An 18,191-nucleotide genomic window follows, 5' to 3' on the forward strand; every position below is an offset into this window, starting at 1 on the left:
GACCGCACTGTGAGAAGAGGTTGAGCACAGTTTTTATAAAGGAGACCCCTCCCCTAGACATCATCTGACCAGTGTGCAGTCTGTGGGCCTGCTTCGCCCACTGTTACATAATTACACGTAATATTTAACCACCTTACATCCACAGCACTTTCCTCAGTGCTTAATATGGATTGGATTAAACACGTTAAACATCTTTAGCTATGTCAAAATAACATATGTAGTGATGAAACAAAATAAAAATGCTTTTTACAGCCTCTCAACATGGGAAACAAGTGTTTTTCACTGGTCCATATTTAAATGTTGCAAAAGAGAAATGCAGTCTTTGATGATTAATTTAATCTATATTGTCTTGTGACTCCAGTGTTGAGTAGTTTTCAGTTGATAGAAGCCAAAAGTCTTATGTTGGGCTTTTATTTAGCAATAATAAAGTTCTGAGATATTTGATCAGGGACTTCAAGAAATTGCTGGGTGAAAAAGTAATTAAAATAAAATAAAAAATATATAGAAAAAGACAACACAGATATGTCTTTGCTATCATTAAAACTAGGGTTGTGTGTCTAACATTTGAGATGGAATTTTTAATATCCAGTTTTTGCAGATGTGTATCTGGAGCCTCATTACAGAAACATCTGTAACTCTGAAATCCTATATTATCTCATTTTAGGATGACTTTCAGGACTTTTGGTATAACAGAAACTTGCACACCGAAATATAATGACTGAAAGGCTACTCAAGCCGTAAGATGATGCTCGAAATTTCCTGAACCACGTACAAATGGGTATATATATCAACTGCCAAGAGGATTATTTAATCATTAATAGCTCGTCCATCTCCAGTAGCCTACCAGAACGTTCTCGTCAGATTAAGTCAGTCTTGTGTACAGTCTAAATACAGATACAGGCAGATGATTGAAGAATCGAATGTACAGTTACAGTTTGGATTTCTTAAGATAAGAAATTAGGTCTGAGATAAGACAGGAAACAGCCATGCGTTCAGCATTTGCTTCTGCAATAGACAGACAGGATTTTTCCTATCTTTGAAACTCACGATAGGAGATAGGCGTTAGGATATTTTTCTGTAATAGGGCCAGGAGGAAAACAACCTCTGCTGAGTTGACACAGCTGTCTGACTAGACTGAGAGTCACACTGCTGTGGCCAGTCCAGACATTAATCCTCATGACCCCTTTTACTCACTCTGAAATGCTGGACTTTAATACCTGTATTGTAATTTACAATAGGAAATTTTGGTAAATTAAGGTGGACATTATTAGCTTTTCCCCAAAATGTAACCTATTAAATTTATTACACATAGGTAGTGGATTACATCAGGGTGCCTACAGGTTTCAGATGCTTAAATTTAATGCTTTGTAAGGCTTTTTCTAGATTTTTTTTTTTTTTTTTTTTTTTTACCAAATTTAAGAGTCATTTATTATCTTTTTTAACACAAGCATTGTAAGTATAAAGGTAAGTATGTGGTCCTGTGCAGAGGTGTGTTTTACGTAGGAATATGGGTAAGTGTTCACAAATATTCTGAGAATCCTCTGGCAGAGCTCCTAACTTAGCCTAAACATTTTTAGTAAAGAGTCCTAACTTAGGAGGGATTTTGAAAAGTTCACAGAGGAACTCTAAGAAAGGAAGGGACAGAAACTATTACCTTGGTGAGGTGTGGTTGACCCTGTTTTGAGGTTCAATGTATTCCTTTAACAGATGTGATTGGTTGTCACAGACACACCCTTTTGTGAGTCTGCAGGGTGTGGACACCCAGTGGACACAAAATGAACTGCTGACTGTGAAATTGTTGTTTCTTTGTGTTTCCACCATTTTCTCCTCTGCTTAGGAAACGCTTAAGCCTCTTAAAAGTCCTCCACCCTGCTACTAACAGTTATTCACCTTAGGAGCTTGTTTAAGGTCTAAGATGCTCTGTGAATAACTTTTATCTTTACAAGGTCTTAACTCTAAGAGGAAATTCTAAGAAAACGTCACAATTCTAACAGTTTTACTTTTTGAATTTCATCACAAGGAGCAACTCTTAGGACTAGGAAGCTTTGTGAATACAGAAAGCCTCCAACTTAGCCTAAAACCTTTTAGTAAGGAGTCCTAGCTTAGGAGTGATTTAGGAATGTTCTCAGAGCAACTCTGAGCAAGGAAGGGACAGAAACATTTACCTTAGTGAGGAGGTGTGGTTGACCCTGTTTTTAGGTACGATGCATTCTTTTAACAGATGTGATTGGTTGTCACAGACACACCCTTTTGTGAGCCTGCAGGGTGTGGACACCCAGCGGAAATGAAATGAACTGCTGAATGTGAAAGTGTGGTCATTGTCATCAGCTTTAATACATATGAGGATCCTCTCAGAGAGCCTCCAACTTTGCCTAACATTTTTTAATTAAGGAATCCTAGCTTAGGAGTGATTTAGGAAAGTTGTCAGAGCAACTCTTAGCAAGGAAGGCACAGACACCTTTACCGTATTGAGGGGGTGTGGTTGACCTCGTTGTTCGGTTTATGTATTCTTTTCGCAGATGTGATTGGTTGTCACAGACACACCCTTTTGTGAGTCTGCCAGGTGTGGACACCCATGGAAATGAAATGAACTGCTGACTGTGAAAGTGTTGTCACTCTTCGTGGGATCACTCTGCTGATGGAAGGTTGAGACAGACTCAAGCCATCTTGCATTTTTCCAGTTTCCAAATATCATAGTGTTGTTGTCATTTTATTTCTGGGGTTGTATTACAAAAATGTTCCGAGTACAAAGAGCTGCTCCTAGTGACGAAATTCTTAGCATTGTGACATTTTCGTAGAATTTCCCCTTAAAGTTAAGACCAGGTCCTTGTAAAGATAAAGGTTATTCACAGAGCATCTTAGACCTTAAAAGAGCTCGTAAGGTGAAAAACTGTTTGGAGCAGGGAGGAGGACTTTTAATGGGTGTAAGAGTTTCTTAAGCAGAGGAGAAAATGGTGGAAGCACAAAGAGGTCGGATAAATATTCTCCAAGCGCTGGATGACAGTGAGTAAATGAAATGCCACAGATTAGATCATGCAGTGAGAATGTTTGTGGTTGATGTCATTATGGGTATACACACATTTCCTACCTAAGGTTATAACACCAGAAACAAAATGATCACAACATAAAGATATTTGGAAAAGTGGAAAAATGCAACAGTGCAGCAGTGATGACTTGAGTCTGTCTCATCCTTCCATCAGCAGAGGGATCACCCTAACACTTTCACAGTCTGCAGTTCATTTTATTTCCACTGGGTGTCTACACCTTGCAGGCTCACAAAAGGGTGTGTCTATGACAACCAATCACATCTGTTAAAAGAAAGCATCACACCTAGCAACGGGGTCAACCACACCTCCTCACTAAGGAAAACGTTTCTGTCCCTTCCTTGCTAAGAGTTGCTCTGAGAACTTTCCTAAATCATTCCAAAGCTAGGACTCCTTACTTTTTTTTAGGCTAGTTTGTGAATACAGCCCTAGGAGCTCTTTGAAGGTCTAAGATGCTATGTGAATAACTTTTATCTTTACAAGGACCTATTCTTAATTTTAAGGGGAAATTTTAAGAAAATGTCACAATTCTAAGAATTTTCTTAGAATTCCATCACTAGAAGCAACTCTTAGCACTAGGAAGCTTTGTGAATATCACCTATGGTTATTAGAGTGGGTTAGGTTACGCTACAATTTGCCAACAGGTGAGTGCAAGTATAAAGTTAAGAGACAGTATTAGGTTCAGCGGTAGGTTTAAAGATTTGTATCATGAGAAATGTGTAGTTTCACAGAAGGGCTTCACTCATTTTGACAAAGATTATTTAATATATTTAAAGCCCAATATTTATAAAACTGAAATTAAGACATTGTTAATGCATTTTAAAGGTCCAGTGTGTAGGATTTAGTGACATCTAGTGGTGAGATTGTGGATTGCGTGGAGGATAACTATGATGGCCAATGCAGAAATCTGAAAAGGCAAATGGCCCTACCAAGAGCCAGTATTTGGTTTGTCCGTTCTGGGCTACTGTAGAACATCATGGTGGACTCCGTGGGAGGGGACCTGTCCATATGTAGATATAAATAGCTCATTCTAAGGTAACGATAACGCAATGAACCTTGGTTTCAAGTGATTATAAACTAATGAAAACAGTTATGAATATTATAGACCATTCCTGCCAATTAAATCCTAATTATTAATTTATTAATTATTATTAATCCCTAAATCCTACACACTGGACCTTCAAGGACCCACAGACACGATGTACCTATCTATAGGTAATTTACTATGAATATTAAATTACCTATAGATATAATCGTGTAGCCATTATACTACTGGGCACATAAATATGCCCAGTTATGTAAACACCAGCATCTACATGGCCGTCCAAAAGCACCTGTACTGACATGTGAACAGACACATCTGTTACCATATTTATATGTGTATACATACTATGTGTCCAGCCAGCTGCCACAAACCATCAGGAAGAGCCAGTATAACAGAGCTGCCAGATCATCAGCTATCCTATATGGGCTTTTTTCTCATGCTCACTGCTGTTTTATCATTTGTTTTAATTTTCTTATCTATCTGTCTTTTTGGGGAAAAAAATATTTCTGATTACTGTAAAATAAATACACAATGTGTGTATCATGTGACCGGCACATGGCACTTGTAAGGTATTTGCCTTAATGTTATGCAACTGCAAAATCTGAAGATAAACTGTATTCTGACATTTCTTCAACTGTATTAACCAAACTAGAATTACCACCTTGTGGTTGTATACCTCTGCCACCCTGTCAAGCTGCAGTTTACATTCAATGTCTGTCCAGACTCATATTGAGCCAATACAGCAGGCAATCCTTTGAATATGGATGTTGCTGCAAAGAAGCTACAAATTCTAAAACATGCTTCACATGCATCTTCAACCCAGCAACACAGTCGATCTATACAATCACAGCATCATGGTGGACACCCAAGATTAGCGTCATCATTTTAGTATCTGACTGAATGTCTTCCCTTCTGTTCCTGAGCTATGATGTTGAATAATGGCCAGAAGTGTGTGTTTGCATACATTATGATGTCACAGCAAAGTTGACCTTTGACCTTTTGGATATATAATGATATTACTTCATTATTTTTATTCAACTAGACATTTGTTGAAAATGACATTTGTTTTTTTATATAACTTTTTTATAACTAACAAATGAATTCTTCAGCAGCTATGACCAAAAACGTATTTTGTGACATCACAGTGACCTTAACCTTCAACCACGAAATTTTAATCTGTTCATGCTTGGGTCCAAGAGGATGTTTGTGCCAAATTTTAAGAAAATACCTCAAAGCGTTCTTGAGATATTGCATTAATAAGAAAGGGACAGATGGACGGACAACCTAAAACATAATGCCTCCAGCCACAGCTGTCGCCACCGTGGAGGCTTAAAAACCTAATTACAAAGATGAAACAGTTTGTACATAAACAACTAGAAATACTTTTTTATTTACATTTGCCTCAAAACTTTTACAGAATCTAGAAACATATTAACAGATTCAAGATGAATGTCATCAAAATGGTTTTCGGTTGTTACATGTAGTCCAGAATCTCTGTCTCCATCTCATTTTCACTTCCCTCCGACGGCTGAAACTCATCATCCTCATCTTCATCTTCATCACCCTCATCGTCCTTGTTCTCATCATCCTGCACCTCTTCCTCTGTATCCGAATCTCTCCCTGGGAATTTTGCAGTCAGGCCGATGCGTCTGCGTTTCTTGGGATAATCCGGCAATGCTGAGAGAGGGGAATAAAACCAAGAGGCGCACTGGTTAACACACTTTTCAATGTTGTGTTTAGACATTAACAGGAGTCCTGCACCCTTTATATTTGTCCTGCTCCACTAACCACATCACAACAGTTTCTCAGGGTTTTTTGTGTCCATATTCTAAAATACATTTGTATCTACTTCCTAAATGGGTCATATCTAAGTATCTAAAAACTGCATATCACATGAGTCTTAGCCACAGAAGCACTTTTAAAGCCTCATAAGATGCCTGGTTGTTAGAAGCTAACAAGACAACCAGTCTTTAGTCTTGATTGAAATGATGCAGGGCCTTGGCTAGCTGTAACACCATTAGGACTTCCATACACATGCTGGCTTGGCTCAGCCCAACGCAGCACGGACCTCATCACAATGGGGTTCCCAGCTTGAAGGTGTGTCTCTAACTGATGATGCGCTTGTACTTATAAACCAACAGAACATTATCTGTCCACCTTACTGGTGTTAATGCAATCAACAAATTTCTTGTACTATTGTCACAGTTTTTTGATTTTCTCTCTGCACTGCACGAACATACGTCAGATGCCCATCTCCTCCAGCTTGCTTGCAATGTCTCAGAGGCAAAATGTGTCCCACTTGTTAACCTGCAACCCCTCTCTATTCCCTGGGTCACGTCCCAGATGCTGTCCTGTCTGGACCCAGACCTGTAACCAATAAATTATTAAGAATCATTATATTTTGACGGAGCATTTCTATTTTAGGGCGGCACAGTGTTTTTCTCTGGGTTCTCCAGCGTCCTCCCACAATTCACTGGTTAAGCTATGCTACTCAGCCCATCAAATCTGTGCACTAAGCATTGCGAGTCGAGTGAGTGAGACACACAGAAGGGAGAGATGAGAAAGACTCTTATATGTGCAATCTTTCCACAGGCATTTCAAAACCAGTTTGTCTCATCATATATTTCGAGACAGTGCTGATTAGTAAAAGCGGAAATGTGAAGCATCACTATGAGACAAAGCAGAAAGCATCTTTTTTCTCCAGGTGAAGAAATAGAGGAGTCACAGTCTGGTTCAAATTCATAAACTTTTTTAAGCGCCTGAAGATGCAGTCATCACTAAAGCATGTGTCATGTGAGGAAGCCATTATGAACAAATGGAATGATCAAAGTTGTCATATTCAGATTCAGACCTCATTCACCGAGTAACATGCAAGGAAACGTGATGGATATTTTCCTTACGTGGTTTCTGGATTCGGATGACCTTCTTGATCATGGCTGAGATCATGTCCCTCAGCTTGTCGGTGGTGCCGAGAACACACCAGCCGTCCCGCTCGTCACATGGCTGCTCATCATCACCCATCTGTTCGATCACCTGTTTGATACTGAACACACAAACAGCTGCATTACACCCAAAATGTGGGAGACACTTAAAGGGATAGTGCACCCAAAAATGAAAATTCAGCCATTATCTACTCACCCATATGCCGCCGGAGGCCCTGGTGAAGTTTTAGAGTCCTCACATCCCTTGCGGAGATCGGCAAGGGGAGCGGCTAGCACACCTAATGGCAGACGGCGCCCCAGACTAACGTCCAAGAACATAAAATTGAAGCCACAAAGTACCTCCATACTGCTCATCCGTAGTGATCCAAGTGTGCTGAAGCTGCGACATAAAAAGTTGTTTCGAAAAACGTCATATGAACTCTGTTTTTAGCCTCACCGTAGCCTGTAGCTCTGACTGCTTCTCTGTGCTCCGCGCTCACGTGTGTGCGTTTGCGTGAGACCAGCGAAAGCATGAGCTTCGCTCACCCGTGTTTACATCACGTGACACGTGCACTGCAGGGGGAGACAACAGTAACCACAGTAGCTAAAAAATAATTTGCACTACAGTCTTTTTGCAAAGGACAGCCCAACATGTCTGAAGACTTTGAAACTGAAGAGAAACAGCATTTCTTTGTCGAGCCGTATTTGTTTGAGCCCGAGTATACGGACGGAACTCAGGCTACTGGACGAAGCAGCTGCCGCAGCTCATGAGCCTCAGCCAGCCGCAGAATACTGGAGTCGAGCACTGGAAACCTGGTGGCATAGTTGTTTCAAATGCAAAGCAATGCCAACGGATGAGAAAAGTCGTTTGCTGCTCAGACTGGGAATTGGCGATGCCTGCACTTGAGAATCTGGACATCAGTACTGACGAGACTGCTGCTCTTCAGAGACCGTGCATCACCGATCACCCTGAGCGTGCACACACGTGAGCACGGAGCACAGAGAAGCAGTCAGAGCTACAGGCTACAACGGGGCTAAAAACAGAGTTCATATGACGTTTTTCGAAACAACTTTTTATGTTGGGGCTCCAGGACACTTGGATCACTACGAATGAACAGTATGGAGATACTTTGTGGTTTCAATTTTGTATTCTTGGACGTTAGTCTGGGGCGCCATCAGCCATTAGGTGTGCTAGCCGCTGCCCCCACCAATCTCCGCAAGGGATGTGAGGACTCTAAAACTTCACCAGGGCCTCCGGCGGCATATGGGTGAGTAGATAATGGCTGAATTTTCAATTTTGGGTGCACTATCCCTTTAAGTACAATTTAGAGGTTCTTGTCAGATTAGGCATATAAAACATAATAAAAAGTAAATTATGATGCATTATTAAAAGTTTAAATAAGATTTTTGCTGTAGGGAAATTCACAAACTACCCAGCACTGAATACAGTAATTAAAATTAGCCCCATCTTTACAAGCTGTAAAACTGAAGTGACACACACACTAATGCATCAATAATTATCATCAATAACTACCCTATAAGGTGACACAAAATTAGCCCATCTTTAAGATCCCCAAAACTGAATTTAGATCACTACACTTAAGGCCTTTCCCAGACACCCTGACAGCAGTCTGACTGCCAAAAATTTGAGATAAGAAACTACTGCATAAGTAAGAAGTTGTGCGTGCACTGCACTGTAACGAACCTTTCCACATCCAAATCACAGAGCTGGTAAAACATCTGTCTGTGTGGAGGCAGCATGCCTTCTCTGAAGATGTAGGATGACTCCTGTGGACATGAAACAGAGGTCAGGAGGTATCACAGCAGATATCATACAGATATAATCAAAGTTTTTAATGATTAAGATAGGTAATCCCTTCACCTATCAAGTTTTTACGATGTCAGAAAGAGATAAGACAACCCTAATTATCTTCCAACATAAGACCTGAAATTATCATTAAAAAAACAGACAAGTATAAACTTGAACTATGAAGTTAGTTCTGCCATTAAGCAAGAACAACTTGACACTAGCATGTCGTCACCACGCTCCAATAATGTCGTCACATACCGGTAACTGGACTGTCACTGACCTTCAGCTGGTACGAGACTGGGACTGGATCTCGACTGGTACTTGGACCTTCCTGAGCTGAAAGTTCCATCACGCTCGCTGCCTGGGAAACTGGAAAATAGACACAACACTTTTTCCAATATGTTGTCAGTTTATCTTGGCAGCAGCAGCAGCAGCAGCGGGACAGTGGAGATTATTTAGGGCATGATACTGGTGTTACAGGCAGGGCACTCATATCAAAGTTTAACCATTTACAGCAGCAATGTGTATTCATGTTTGATGGTGTGACTCTGTTTATGGGCTGCTCTGGAATTGGGGTGAAACAGTTATTGCTCTTTCATGGAAGAAAGTCAGTAGGCCCAGTATGGATAAATGGATTTCTGAACTATCTCCAACTCTGCCCTTGGAAAAAATTACATATGCTATCAGAGGTAATCAATCAATCCCTCTTTCACCATTTCAACATCTGGGGTCCCTTCATGTGTTGCTTGGAGAGGACAGACTTAACCCACATGATGGAGGTACCTGGGGATATGCTATAAGTGAACCTCTGCAATGTCCAAATCAAAATGTGTACATTAATATAATGTGTACTTAAACTGAATAATATTGTATTGCACTAACACAATCCTCAATCTCAAATTTGTTTTTTACTTTTATTAATTTATGTATTTTTTTTCTCTCTCATTTATCGATTTATTTTATATTGATTCTATTTATTCATTTATTAAATTCACATTTTTGGGGTGAGAGGTGGGGTGGATTACAGGTGTGTTAAATCTTAGGCGGTTTTACCTAGATTTTGCCCAGGTGTCCTTTTCTTTCTGCATGTTTGTGGATGTATATATACATACTGGATGTGTGTATGCGTATGTCTTTGTTTATTATCAAATCAATAAAGATACTGTTGGAAAATAAATGTGCAGAATGAATGAGTGTCAACGTTCATGTGGACTTCCTTTATGTGAGATGTGAGACACATCCTGGACACACACACACATGATGGCATATGGATCATGTGACTATAAAACTGTCTGAACTACCACAAGGCTCCATTTCATTCACACTTCTATCTTGTTTTACATTGCTTAGCACCATTTACCAGTTTTTCCAGTTTCTGAATTTTACAAATGATTAAATTTCCAGCGATGAAAACTGAGTTCCAGAGGCTACTCAGTGTGAGTTCCATCTAAACAAGTTCACAGACTCACCTGTTTTGTTGAATGTGATGGGCAGACTGTAGTTAAGGGCGCTCCTCTTGGCCTTCACTGGCATATCAGAAAATGAATATCCTGCAGTGTGAAGAAAGAGGAACCGACAGTCAGTGTGAGGCAGACAGGTCCTGACTTTTCATTACAGGTCTTTTTTAAAACCAAATGTAAGAGCCCATCTATCTTTACGCATCTCTCCACACCAATCCAAAATTTTCGTATTTCCCAGTGCACATTTTGATGCCGCTAAAACAAGCGTTGTGATCAATATATTTTCTTTGAAATCAGTGTCATGATTCTCTTCAAACTGTCACACAACAATATGGATGTTGATCTCGCCAGACAGTGTCCTCTCTGACAAACTATGAAAAGACCAACTGGGGAAATATAGCAGCTGAACGTGCTTAGCTCACTTGAGAAATCCACTGAGCGCCAGTGTTGTAAGCTGACTGTTATAAACTGACCAATAATAATAATGATAATAATAACACATGTGGTGATAAAAATCAGTGTTATGAAACTCAGCAATTACACTTGTTAGATCAACATGCTTCTTTGGTGCCACCCTTTGGAAATGCAACCACATTGTAACTCTTCTACACAGTGTTGCACACTAAAAACAACGAGCCCATCTGAGTGTGGGTTTATTATAGTAAAAATTACAATGACAATGATGACTGATGGTGCAAATATTTAATTTACGGTGGAGTGTATGGAGCATGAATATTCGTGTTGGGCTTAGTGTAAAAGGTACTCCGTGGGGCGCCGGTGGCTTGGTGGTGGAGCGGGCACCCCGTGTACGGGGCTGCTGCCGCGGCAGCCTGGGTTCGGCTCCGGCATGTGGCCCTTTGCTGCATGTCACTCCCTCTCTCTCCCCCCTTCACACTTGTCTGTCCTATACATTAAAGGCTAAAAAGCCCAAAAAAAATCTTAAAAAAAAAAAAAAAAAAAAAAGGCACTCCGTATTTTCATTGTTTTTTTTGTTTCGTCCCAAGCGTGAAAAGCCTTAAGACTCAAAAGAGGAAAAAAGGACGGTGTGCAACATCATACAGCACCTAATCTTTCTTTTTAATGTCAAAAATGGGAAAACAAAAGTAACGCTTGACAGAACTCAGTGAAAAAATATATTTAAATAAATCCTCCTTGAAAATGTCCTTTATATAAGAATAAAATAAGAATAAGAAAAGATTGTTACCGTGCTTGGTGCTACAGCGGATCCTGAAGTCCAGTAACTGGTACTTCTTGGACTCTTTGGTCTTTCGGGGGTCGTAGCCCAGCCGCACCCACAGACTTCTCCATGGTCCTGTCACCTACAAAAGCAAATCTCTTTCACTTGCAATTGGGCTGAAAAAATGTTGATTATCTCTTTTTAATTTAAGTACATTTCTTTGATCATTTATAAAGGACTTCATTATTTTGTTAAAGCACAGAACAGACTGTATGAATCACTCTACAAATGTACAGAGTGGACACAGTAACATGAAAACTTATAGTATTGAATCATTCAAATGTGCTTCACACCACAGTCAAAACAAAATGATGTTGTCTCCTATATGTTCACAAAATCTATTTCAATAAGAGAGTTTCCATTTTGAGACATTTCTCTTTAGCTCCTGCGAAGCCACACCTCACCGAGGCTCAGTGCTCGGCTTTCATTTAAGTTTCACTATCTCAAAATGCAGCACATCTATATGACACCAGGGAGAGTGCATTGAACGCCAGTTACCTTCTGACCTAAAATGCACCGACACAATCTTTAACAGACACACTGTTTCCCCTCAGCTCACCATGTAGTAGGCGAAGACGGGCAGCAGCAGCTTCAGTTTATCAGGGTGGATGTTGATGTTGGCCTTGACTGCGTTCCGGGACCAGATGGGCCGACTCTCAAACATCTAGGTACAACAAGTTTAGTTTGAGATAAGATAAAAGTCATACCTGTGTTACATTAGGTTAAATCATTTTCTGACTTCAGCCAGATGCTATTCCTGGAGTACTGCATTGCTCAACAAGGTGCATCTGGCCTGTGGCAGCAGCAGAAGGAGCAGGCCTCTGACATTAGGACTGCTGGGCTTGCTGCCTCTCAACCTGAGATTTTGTATTGTCTTGTTTTATGCCTGCGTGTTAATAAATCCCATGGATTTGATTGTTTTAAAGGTGTTTTCTGGGGTTGAGTGTGGAGTGTTGTTCGTCCCATATGGCTGCCCAAGGGTGGGGAGTAACGGTGGGTAATGAGACAATGAATATTTACCTCAGTGACCTCAGTTTTTATTTCTCACATGCCCTATTTCTGATCATAAAATTGTAAATGTTTTTGCTACAGGTGCACTAATAACCGTAATGATATGCTATCATTACTGCTCCTCAGGTCAAGACTCAGCTGTCCATTTACATCTAAAGGAGAAGGGACATTCTTTCAAGGACAGCAACGTTCACATCTTGGCCAGAGAAAACAGATGGTTTGAAAGAGGTGTGATAGAAGCCATCTACGTCAAATTGGAACGACCATCGTTAAACAGAGGAGGTGGCCTGTGACACCACTTATCAATGCATTCACACCTGGACTCATCTAACCCTAATGACACACATGATGGCCAGGTGGGTCAACGACTCACATGTGACCTCAATGACTCTGTAAGGGTTCACACCCACACAGAGTTTAAAGGAAATGACCACTTTAGAATGAAAATACAGACAGTACTTACTCACCCTCATGCCGACAAGAAGTCCAGTGTAGTTTTTTAATCCACAAAACAAGGCAGGGCACTTGGATTATGACGGACGAACCGCTCTGACATTTTTGAAATGCATTAGCAGAGTTTTATTACATTTTCAAAATGTGGGTTCCATGCACTTCAAGTGTATGGAAAAATCTGGCTAGCTGTAATCCTCCGATACCCTGAATGAGTTGGATTAAAAAACTACACTGGACTTCTTGTCGGCATGAGAGTGAGTAAGTACTGTCTGTATGTTCATTCTAAAGTGGTCATTTCCTTTTAAAGCCTGCAACTCTGCACCAGTTTGTTAGAATTAAAGAAGCTTCTTGGATGAGAGGTGAAATGACTTCAAGGAACTCAAGCAAGTCTGGTTGCCTATGATATAGCACTTAAGATTATCATTACTGTTATTATTATTTTATTGCTATCGTCACACTAATATTTGTGTTTCTCCCCTTCCTTTAGTTTTTGCGTCTCTCTGTCTGCCGTAAGAGCCCTTTGGATCAACTCTGTTTGTATTTAAAGTGCTATATAAATAAAGTTGACTTGACTTAAAATGCTAAATTCTTCAAAACAAAAGTAAGTGTGGACTGGCAGCTTGAGAGGCACAAGGCATGATGGGAAACACCTTGCTCTGACCTCTAACAGCTGATTGGTTTAAGCCTGATTTATGGTCCTGCGTTAAATCAACAACGTCGCTACGTTGTAGGGTACGTGGCTACGCAGAAGGCTCGCCGTAGCCCCCGGCGTAGCCTGATGTGCACCTCCCCAAAAATGTAACTACACGTTGAGGCGGCGCAGACCGAGAGGGCTGTGATTGGTTTGCTTGGTAGCAACGCATTTCCGGTTCCGTATTTCCAGATTGCACCATCCCCGCCATCTTTAAACATCTTCTGTTGCAATGGAGATGTTGCAGTATTCAGGCCCATTTATACTCAACGTTCAATACGGATACAAATACGGATGGAGCCGTCTGTCCGTGCTCCGCGTTCATTTCTCTGTGACTAGAAAAGCCGGAAGCTAAACAAAGAATCAACTAGAGACGACGATAACCATTCAGGAAAGGAACACAGCCTCCTACAGCTCTGGCGGTGAATTGCACCGCGAGGAAATGGAGTGATGGAGAAGTTCGAAGGCTTCACGACGGCGTCACGGCAACGACGTAGGTACGTTGTAGGTACGCCGCAGGACCATAAATCAGGCTTTAGACGTTGACTCAACACTATGACGTTAAATATAAACTCTTAAAGAAGCAACAGATAGCATTTTTTCCTATATATATCATTATGAAAATAATGTGGGTTGCACAGGGTAGTATACACAGTAAAATCAGACTATCAGCGTTTACATAGGTTACTTAATGGCTTTGCAATCTTTCCAATAAGCTTCTGTCACTGGGGACGAATTTTCGTGGAAAAAATCTGCTTTACGGCAGGAAATGTGTCATGTATTGCGAAACTGGTCGGTCAGCCAATCACGGACTGGAGCTGGTCCTTATGAGGAGTTGGGCATGAGATATTTGAGTCAGGAGCACAATGGCAGACGGACAAAGTTTGGAGACAAGTGAAAAACGGCCTCCCAAAAGAAAACGAGCTAATCTGTGTGAGGAGGTGAGGATGCACAAAAAGGAGAGTGATAAAAGAAGAGGAAAAACAAGAGTAAACCTCAGTCAGGCGTTCAAGAGATGGAGGGAGCTCCGTGACTGAAGAGGCTTCAAAACCAATGTCCAGCTAGCTTTCTTTCTAATGGATCAGTAAGTAGCACGGCTAAATGTTAGCTAGACCAGAGAGGACTGTACTGTACTGGCTGCTAGTTCATTCCTAGCTGGCCAGCATCGCAAATTGCCGCAACCAGGGACCGGGTAGCGAGTGTTGGTCGGCTGACATCCTGTTGCCATTCTACGGCAGCCCTCGGACAGTGATTCAGTGATCAGATCTAACAGGATGTGAGTGTTTCTATGACTTCCTGTACGGACTGAACGCTGCTGGGAACTGTCTTCAAAGTGTCCAACTTCATTGCAGCCTTTTGTCACCGCCCCCTGCCACAGCTGCCTGATCTTGTCTACTTTCTAGACGAGGTGCAGTTCATCTCTAACGAGCCTAAAATGACTTTTTCCCACTGGGATTTCAATGTGTACTCAGCACCAGCCTCAGGTAGCCGGCTGGAAGCAGGCAGTTTACCACAAGGCAAAGTATCATGGTGGTAAAGCAAAAGATTTATTTCTGTCTACCGAGCTCTGAATTATATTTTGTGTGGAGAAGCCTTTAGATGGTCAGTCTGGACTCCTGGTGCCTCCTGGAGGTAGATTACAGTTTCTCCTGATTTGATAAAAGACTTAACTTAGATCCAAGTGCCACAGATTTCCTAATATCATTAGCAATGGCAATCAGAGGGTGTGTTGTGCTCTCAGCAACCAGCAGCCATGCTTACAGCAGCACACGTACCTTCTTCAGCTGTTCTTCAGCCTGCTTTTCGTTCTCCTTCACGCAGACTCTTTCCCAGTTGATCTTGGCTGGCTCGAGGCACTCTGTGGGCACGGTCGGATCAGTGAAGCTGACAAAAATGGCATTGTGGGGCCGACGAGCTCGACTCCAACCAATGAAGTTCTTGCTGCTGAGGGGCTCCTGGCTGCAAACAGAAAGGAGGAGAGATATAATAAATATATTCCTGATAGGCTGCATCACATTGACATTGAAGATAAAGAGTTTCCAATACTGTTGTTTACACAGGACACTTGACAAAGAGAACTAACAGAAGCTGTGAGAAGCTTTTCATCCACAGAGCCCTTACAGTGACTTTTGATAGACATGGTCATGCCGGTAATAATAATCCACAGGACTGTCGAGGCGTGAGAAGCTGGCGGGAGGAAGAAAGAAGGGCATGGGCTTCTCAAAGAACTCCTGATTCTCTGATTTGCGGAGGATGATTTTGTCGTACAAAGACGTCTCTTTTTCTCCTTCTGAATTCACAGCGAGGTACTGAAAGTCTGCCATCCCTGCAAAAGAAACAAAACCTTAGCTTCTATACCAGAAGTTCAAACAATGTCTTTATGATATAGACTGCATAAGATTTTTATCTATATGACAATATGACAGTGGTGAAAAGGAAAAAAAACTTTCAATCAAACCCTGGAATTTGTATGTTGTTCCTATGACTCCGAGGATATCCATGTGGATCTCAGCGTCCTTGGGGTCCTTTTTCCGCACCCGTCGGCGCACTCTGAGGACAAGGTTGCTTGATGGGAAGCGGTTTCCACACAGAGAGTGACAGAAAGGGTCCTGAGGTCGGTAGCGCATCTCGAGGCGCCTGTTGGGGTGAGCATAGGTCTGTGGGGTTCACAAGAAATGTAGGGACAGGGATCAGATCAGTGTTAAGCTGCTGCAGTGATGATAAAGATGATAAAGAAGTTGAAAATAAAAATGACTGAAGTGAGAAGGACAGACTGAAATATTTTTTATCTTATTAGATTAAACACATATTGATAAAAGATCCTTTGGAACTTAATTTAGAGTTTAAAAAAAAGGTAATAAATTGCAATGTATCACAATGCTCAGCATATCGCAACATGTATAAAATCGCAATAACATTATATCTTATCTTAACCTATCTTATACTACATCTAAAGATAGTTTTTTGTAAGATAGATAATTGGTAATTAGTATTTATAAACATATACCTGGGTTATTTTTGTGTGACAAAATTAAAAGGTAATAACAATGGTATATTAAGAAAAGTCTTAGGTATAGGTTTATCTATGTAAGGAAGCTGTTTCACTTCACTCAATGACTTATGGATAAGGGGTGGGAATTAATAAGTTTAATAAATTTGTTTTTTGGTTTTTTTTGAACATTTATTAGAACAAGTTCCTTGACAGAGTCTCACACATTATGACAAGTATCAATACTCAAATAAATTTGTTTTACATTTAATAGCACGTAGATATTTTAACATACATCAAGGTGAGGCTTGAAACTACAGAATGACGTGTAACATTATTAAAAATCTGACGAAACAAGACTTTGTGTGTTATATTAAGACTCCCACAGTAAATATAAATCCAGCTGTGGTCTGCTTACTTTGGACACTGCCTTTTCACCCCCAAGAGTCTGCAGCATCTTGTCCACACTGGCGACCACCGCCGGATACTCCACGCACACCAGTTTGTTGTCCCGCAGCTCCACACTGGACGAGCTGCCGGGAACATCGACAGCTTCAGGCTGAGAGGAAAGAGTCAGCTCTTTCAAGATAAAGTTCAGCTTCACCTCCTTGGAGTCCGCCATTTTGGCTCTTTAAATTACTATATTAATGTAAGCATGAAAAACTGCAGTTATACCATTTACTACATGGAAGAAACATGACCACCCGCGTTGGCTCGCTTCTGCAGTGAGCGGGTGTCCATGTTTCTTACACCGGGCGGAAACATGAGCGGACTAGTTTAGTTCGTCATTGGTTCCGCCCGGAACTCCGCTTGGCCACTCAATTAAAAATAAAAATAAAATAAAGCCATGTCAACATCATTTAAGTTGAATATCTAGATTTAGCCATCACATATATTTTATAGTTTAAGTTACTTCTTAAAAAAATAAACACAAACTGTAATGACAAATAGTCACGAAATGCATGATATTTGAATTCAGAGCTTTAACTTGGTGATATTTCAAAATAGTCAAGTCGAAATATTTTTTAGATTGCACTGGAAATCTGTTTTATTTATTTATTTATTTATTTATTTTCTGTGTGTATTTTTGTCACCATTGCATTGTTACGTAGTGTTTAACAGCTGTTTTTTAACATCTCATTATGTTCTCTATGTACCCTATGGCTTGTATGATCAAATATCTTGAACTCAGCTTACATATTTATATACCTAATCAGATTAAAGAAGTACATCTCAAAATTTTACTGAAATTTACCCTGCCAACTGTCTTATTGCTAAGTTTGCAGTCTTTTTTTCTAACCACCAATTCAGTTTATTCCTTAAGCTTCAGGTATATTATTTGTTATTATTGATTTGATTTGATTTGATTTATTTGGAACATTTAAAAAATACAATAAAATAACATATATTGTAGAAAAAAACCCTATTATGATGATCCAGATAATAGTGCTCATTAATATCTATTTCATTTTGTTATTTTTAAATGCCAGGTTTTTTTTAAATTTATTAACAGAAGTTCTGTAAATCCTC

At 40.4% G+C, this 18,191-nt stretch overlaps 1 protein-coding gene across 1 annotated transcript; it reads right to left on the bottom strand.

Moving 5' to 3' along the window:
* Positions 1-5,444: 5,444 nt before the first annotated feature.
* gtf3c5 (general transcription factor IIIC, polypeptide 5) lies at positions 5,445-17,401 on the bottom strand. Its single transcript, XM_049604199.1, has 11 exons — positions 17,080-17,401; positions 16,131-16,329; positions 15,794-15,998; positions 15,448-15,631; positions 12,077-12,181; positions 11,485-11,599; positions 10,290-10,370; positions 9,101-9,189; positions 8,716-8,798; positions 6,990-7,132; positions 5,445-5,766 (listed from the first exon to the last, which is right to left on the bottom strand). The coding sequence occupies exons 1-11, from the start codon at positions 17,281-17,283 to the stop codon at positions 5,564-5,566; spliced, it is 1,611 nt and encodes a 536-aa protein (XP_049460156.1). The 5' UTR covers positions 17,284-17,401; the 3' UTR covers positions 5,445-5,563.
* Positions 17,402-18,191: the final 790 nt, after the last annotated feature.

This window comes from Epinephelus fuscoguttatus, linkage group LG18 (genome assembly GCF_011397635.1).
Source record: "Epinephelus fuscoguttatus linkage group LG18, E.fuscoguttatus.final_Chr_v1".
In the NCBI taxonomy this organism is placed as follows: domain Eukaryota; kingdom Metazoa; phylum Chordata; class Actinopteri; order Perciformes; family Serranidae; genus Epinephelus; species Epinephelus fuscoguttatus.

Bases quoted from the DNA above. Each gene is read 5' to 3' on its own strand.
- gtf3c5 (XM_049604199.1), bottom strand. From the start codon at position 17,283: ATGGCGGACTCCAAGGAGGTGAAGCTGAACTTTATCTTGAAAGAGCTG. The intron at 15,632-15,793 runs GTAAGGGCTCTG...TTCTGTTTGCAG, and splicing joins CATGTCTATCAAAAGTCACT to CCAGGAGCCCCTCAGCAGCA. The intron at 5,767-6,989 runs GTAAGGAAAATA...CCCCTCTCTCAG, and splicing joins CATCCGAATCCAGAAACCAC to CATTGCCGGATTATCCCAAG.